General features: G+C 37.4%; 1 protein-coding gene across 1 annotated transcript; it reads right to left on the bottom strand.

Moving 5' to 3' along the window:
- Positions 1-5,592: 5,592 nt before the first annotated feature.
- LOC103542849 (olfactory receptor 7G1-like) lies at positions 5,593-6,594 on the bottom strand. The gene has a single exon (XM_008509782.2). It carries the CDS (start codon positions 6,592-6,594, stop codon positions 5,593-5,595), a length of 1,002 nt encoding a protein of 333 aa, XP_008508004.1.
- Positions 6,595-6,897: the final 303 nt, after the last annotated feature.

The raw sequence follows: 6,897 nt of genomic DNA, 5'->3' as shown, positions 1-6,897 counted from the left end.
TCTCAAACCACTGAGATAATAACTTTGTACCAATGTCACTGATGATGAAACTGAGTATGGTAGATTCTGATATTTCTCTGGAGAGATACACTTTAATAAAGACAACTCTCAGTAATTATTATGTTGGGATGAGAATGGTTAGCTCCTTTGCCTCACAGAAGGCCTAAGCCTGGGGTAAAATTCACATGGTCCTAACTGTTGGATAAGGTGGAAGTTGTTCGCTACTATAACCATGGCCTTCTTTGAATCCTTTCCCTTCCCTATCTACTTTTTCCTACTTTGTTCTGAGAATTCCATCACCCAAAACCACTCTAACAAGATTCCAGGGCTTAGGTTCTTCTTCTATGGACATGATGCAAAAAACTGAAGTTAGACATGTGAAATCATTTGTCAAACAGAGTTAGACAAAGACTAAAACCAGATTTCAAGGCCAAGTTGGAGTGCACTTAGTCATAATGTTATCTAGTCATTTTAGAAAACCTTCATGATAGAAGAGTTAGGTATGCTGGGACACCATAACACCTTTCACTTTGAAATATTCTAGAAACCTGACCCAAATATGATGACAAAATCATTAAAGAAAACTTCTCCTACTGATTACTTATCTCAAGGTTCCCTTCATATTCCTGTTCCTCAGGCTGTAGATGAAGGGTTTACCATTTGAGGAACCACAGTGTACATCACTGAAGCCGCTGCAGCCTTCTTGAAAGTGACAATAACTGTAGAACTAATGTACACTCCCAATCCTGTACCATATAATAAGGTGACAACTAAGAGATGAGATTCACAGGTGGAAAAGGCTTTATATTTTCTACCGTTGTTGGTATTCTCAAAAGAAAAGTGATCTTTGGAATACAAGAGTAAACGTTCCCAGAGAGAGAATATACTCAGAACACTATCCATAAAATTATCCAGGAGGCTATTGATGAAGTAATCAGAATAGACAAGCTCGATGACCCAAGCAAATTGATAGAAGTGGAGGATTTCCAAGTCAGTGCAAAAAGACAGCTGAAAAGCCATTGGACTGTGGAGAAAGGCATTCACAACATTAATGCCCAAAGAGAGTAGAATCAACAGTCAACAGAGGCTGAGGTTCATGATGACTATGTGCATCAGGGGGTTACAAATGGCCACATGGTGATCATAGGCCATTGCTGCAAGGAGACAATTTTCAAAACCAACAAAAACCAGGACAAAGAAAAGCTGGGTGAGGTGGCCTATGTAACTGATGCTTTGATTCTGTACTTGGATTTTCACCAGCATCTTTAGGATTGTGCTTGTGCTTAAACAGAAGTAATTAAAGGACCGATTGTAGAGAAAGAAATAAATGTGGTGTAGAGGTGGGAGTCATAGATGACAGCCAGGATGATGAACAGTCTTCCCAGGATGGTGACCAGGTATATGGACAAGAACAGGTAGAAGATAAGATGCTGCAGTTCTAGATCATATGTCAATCCCAGGAGAAGGAATTCTGAAATATCTGTCTGGTTTCTGGGTTCCATGTTGTCTTTGAATCTGATGGAAAACATTGGGTGACAAGAAAATAAAATGTATGGTTCCTGAAGCTACATCAGCAGTACCTGGGAAGTTGTTCGAAATGCCAATTCTTGGGCCCTAGTCCAGACTCACTGATGATAAAAGCTCCAGAATTAATGACCAGCAATTTGTTTTAACAAGCTTTCCAGAGGATTCTTACACTAAACTTTGAGAACCACTGCTCTAGAAAAACGCTCTTCTGTATTGTGAATCCAAGTGAATATTCAAATATTTCTCTCTGCTTATTTCTCCCTCCATCCTTTTATCTCCTTCCTCCTCTTCCCTTTACTCATTCTATCATCCAAAATTTTATTGAGCAATGACTTTATAACACATAGGCAAGTCCTGAGAATGAAATAAAGAAGATGCAGTTTTATTTCTTCAGAAATATCCTACAGCTTTAAACAATCAGAAATGTAAGAATAAAATTACATAATTTGTCTCATCTTTAAGTATGTTCTTCCCCTAAGGTGATAAGTGATCAAAAACAAAGAAACAAAAGTCCAAACTGAATTGAAGAAAAGATGAAATGGATTGTATCCTAATAAGAGAGATAAAAACAGCAGCAATTTATTGTTCTTTGGAAGACAGAGACTTGTAAGATAACACAAGCACCAGGAATCCTAACAGGCATGTCCCTGTGCAGCCCTGGTTTTCCCTCTGAGGGACACAGAAGTGGCCATCAGAGGATCAGCCATTTGGTTAACACTTTGCCTCAGACAGTCTGAATTGAATGCAGGCACCAGCACTTGGTTTGTGAATGCAAAATCTATTTAACTGTATGAGAAGCTCAGTGTTCTTGTTTGTATATTGGGGGCTGTCATAAAACTTTGTGAGATTCTTGCAATGATGAGAAGGGAATGGGCTTAAAGCAGCCAGCACAGTGCTCAGCATATGGGAACCTCAATGTGACAGTTCTATTGTGATTTTTTTTTCTGCCATGAACAATAGCAACCGGCACGTTTTACTCCTAGGAGGGAAGTAGCATTGCGGGGCAACTTGAGGAAAGAGGAGAGAAAGAGAGAGCTTCCCTTACATGATAATCGCAAATTTCAGGGATCTTAATCATATATAAGAAAAAGTAAGAAAAGATCAATGATATCAATACTCATTTGTTGTGAACATAAAGCAACTAAAATGAATTAAGTAATAAAATAAATTAGATACGTGGATCAATTCAAGCAATGAAATCCCAGAATAGAAAATATTGTTTGATACAAGGTCTACAGCATGTGAAATTTTAAGATATTTTAACCTACCTGAGTATATTTATTTTTATTATGAATGCAAGTATATAAAAAAGCATAGAGAATAATAATGAAGGACTGGATACCCACCAGTCAACCCTATCAAATTCACACTCTTCTCCTTCCTTTTCTTAAGTATTCTCATTGAAATAAATAATAAGTATTATTGATGACCCCACATCACATATTTGTACAATTTTGATTTTTTCCTTCCATGCGGAAACCGCTACACTAACTTGATTTACATTATCCACCTACACTTTTTCTTATATTTGCTGTTATTCTGGGAAGGAGGAGTAGCCTTAGGTGCAGTGGCTCTCATCTGAGACGTCGCCCCAGAAGAGGCTGACATTGAAGGGCTGTCAGTGGCACTCCTAGAAGATGGGTAATAATTAATTTCTTCCTGAAAAGGTGGGGGTGATACATCACAATGTCCCCCACACTTATCTCTCTTTTATAGCACCTGCTTCTCTTTTCATGGATGAACACTCTCTGAGGACCAGGATTTCTCTATCTTTATTCACAGTTTCATCATCAGCACTTACAACACCAGAATCTGGAAAGAATTCTAAGAAAATATATGAAAGCATATGGTGGGAAAATCTATCATATTTTACTGAAAGACACTAAAGAACATCTAAAAATTGAAAGAATATCTAATTTTGGATAGACATACACAATATGATAGAGTAGTCAGTTTTCCTCAAATAGCTTCATAGATTTAAGTTAAATCTGGGATTTTATTGTATTTGCGAAGCTCGTTCTGAAACTCGTATGTGAGAGCAATGGAGAAAGGTTATTTGAGTTGAGGGCAAATAGGAACAAAATGAAGTTACTTGCCTTATCAAATATCAAGATATTATGGAACTATAGAAACTAAAATGGTATGATTCTGGAACAGACATAAAAATAGTAGCAACTAAAACTTCAGCTATATGAAAATTTTATTGTGTTTTATTGAAGACCGAAGAAGCATTGGACAGTTTCTTTATGACAATATGCCGTGTGATCCAGCAATCTGTGTATATATCGAAAGGAATTGAAATACGGATCCCGTAGAAATATCTGCATTCCCATGTTCATTACAGCATTATTCACAATAACCTGGTTTTGGAAACAATCTAAGTGTCTGTCAAGCTTGTCAATGCATGAATGGATAAAGAATAAGTGCTATATACATACAATAGAATATTATTCAGCCATGAGAAAGAAAGAAATCCTGCCATTTGTGGCAACTTGGATGAAACTGAAAGCATTTTGCTAACTGAAATAAGTCAAAGAAAGACAAATACTGTGTGAAATCATTTACATGTGGAATCTAAAACAGCCAAACTCAAGCAGAGAGCAAAGTGGTGGTTACCATGCGGTGGGATGTGGAGGAAATAGGAAGATGTTGATTAAGGGGTACAAAATTTCCAGTTATAAGATTTAGTTCTGTGTACCTAATATTTAAGATGATTATAGCTAATAAGTTTGTGTCATACTCTTGAATATTTCTTAGAGATCAGATTTTAAATGTTCTCAACTCTAAAAAGAAATAGCAATTATGTGATAGTATGGAGGTTTTAGCTAATGTTATAGAGGAAATCATTCTGCAATATATAAATGTACCAATCCAATATGTTGTGCACCTTAATCATATACAATTTTATATGTCGATCATATCTGAATAAAGCTGGGAAAAATGATCAAATACTGGAAATCAAATACTGGCTGTATCAATCCAATTACTGTCACCATGGTTACATTGCTTCTTCCTTTTCTCTGTGTCATTTCCACTTCTGTCTATCTTACAAGGATACATATGATTATATTTACAGCCTACTCAGATAATCTAAGACAAGCTTGTCTTCTACAAAGACTCTAATTTCAACTAGGCAACATTCACTCATTTAATCATATATTATTAATAATTTAGGGGAAATAGGATATGGACAAATCATTTTGAGGGCCCCTATTCATCTACTACAGAGATATTTTCTGGTTGACTCCATGGGAAATTCATAATTATCTGACACAAAGAAGAATGATCAGAGTTCTGTCTGGGAATTATTTTCTGGTATGACATCTCCATCTGGCGCCACCAATTGGTAACTCTGGGGACAGCCAGTCCTAGGACAAAACAACACATGGAGGATTAAATAAATCCCTATTCCCCTGTTCCTATACCTTCTTTACCTCTGAAATCCTTTTAATGAAAAATAACTCTCTTCATTGTTTGGGCATATTAAAGTTGGAGACTCTTTTTCTTATTAAAATTGAAGGGTTTCTCACTGATGAAGTTTAAATATCTCCCAATCATCTCAAACGACTGAGATAATCTAATTAGGAAAGTTTCATAGACAATGAAGCTATGGCAGATGCTAATGTTCTTCAGAGGGATATGATTTACCAGTGAACAATCTAATTAATTACTAAAAAAGTGTGTATAAGGTCTGTTCCCTTACTTCACTATAGGCCTAATTCCAGGATGAAATTGACATGGCGTTACCATGGGATAAGGTGGAATTTAGTCTCTAGATATGAGCCTTGCTTCATTACTGTCCCTGTCCAGTTCACCTTCTGCAACTTTCCTTCTTCTGAGAGTGATCCAAAAAAATCACTAAAATCTAGAAAATTTCCCTCAGGCTCTGCCACTATAGAATCTGAGCAATGAAATTGAGTTTAGAGAATTGAAATCATGTGTCAGACATCATAGACCTAAACAAAAATAAAGTAAGGTTTCAAAGCTAACTTAGTATTAACTTGGCCATTATGTTATCTAGCCATTTTAGAAGAATTTGGTGACAGAGGAATCAAGCATTATGGCTCACCTAGGATTCCTATCACTTTGCTTCATTCTAGAAACCCTAGCTCTAAGTAGATGAAACAATATCAGAAAAGAAGATATTCCACTGATAAATTTTCTCAAGGCTCTCTTCATGTCCCTGTTCCTCAGGCTGTAGATGAAGGGATTCATCATTTGGGGAAGAACAATGTACATCATTGAAGCCACCGCAGTCTTCCTGGAAGATTCAGTAACTGCAGAACTAAGATACACTCCAAAAACAGTCCCATAGAATAAGGAAACAACTAAGAAGTGAGAACCACAGGTGGAAAAAGCTTTAAGCTTCCCCTCTGCTGATGGCATTCTCAAAATGGAAGAGACAATTTGAGTATAAGAGAAAATGATCCCAGAGAGAGAAATACCACCAAATAGGCCAGTCACAAAATTTATTATGATGTTATTGATGAGTGTATCAGAACAAGCAAGCTTGAGGACCTGAGCAAGTTCACAGAAGAAGTGAGGGATTTCCAGGTCCTTGCAAAACGACAGCTGAAACACCATCACACTATGGAGCAAGGCAACCACAGTGCTAAGAAACAGAGACAGTAGAATCAACAGGCCGCAGAGTTGGGGGTTCATGATGACCGTGTACAGCAGTGGCTGACAAATGGCCACATAGCGGTCATAGGCCATTGCTACAAGGAGAAAATTCTCATATCCACCAAACACCAAGACAAAGCCAATCTGAGTGAGGCAACCTACATAAGTGATGCCCTGATTATGGGCTTGTATGTTCAGCAGCATCTTTGGAATTGTAGTTGTGCTTATGCAGATATCAGTAAAAGATAGATTGGAGAGAAAGAAATACATTGGGGTGTGGAGGTGGGAGTCAGAGCTGACAGTAAGGATGATGAGCAGGTTTCCCAAGATGGTGACCAGATACATGGACAGGAACAGGCAGAATAAGAAGGACTGAATTTCTGGATCATCTGTCAATCCCAGGAGAAGGAATTCTGAAACATCTGTGTGATTTCTGGGTTCCATGTTGTTGATAAATCTGATGAAAAAGTTAGGGTGAAAGGAAAATGAAATTAATGGTCCCCAGATGGCCAGCAAAAGCATCAACTGGGAGCTATTTAGAAAGGCAAAGTCTTGGTACTACTTGACTTACTGCTCATAAATTCTGGGATAAGGACCACCAGCCTGTTTTAACAAGCCCTCCAGATTAATTTGAAATGTGCTAAAGCTTAAGAGCCAATGCTTGAATAAAAAGAAAAAAAAAAACCTCTATATTGTGAACCCATGAGAATATTCTAATCTCTTCCTCCGCTGATTTCTCTCTCCATT

The sequence above is a fragment of the Equus przewalskii genome, chromosome 6 (genome assembly GCF_037783145.1).
Source record: "Equus przewalskii isolate Varuska chromosome 6, EquPr2, whole genome shotgun sequence".
Classification (NCBI taxonomy): Eukaryota; Metazoa; Chordata; class Mammalia; order Perissodactyla; family Equidae; genus Equus; species Equus przewalskii.
The sequence above is the reverse complement of the archived record's forward strand: the minus strand, read 5'-3'. Positions and strand labels throughout refer to the sequence as shown.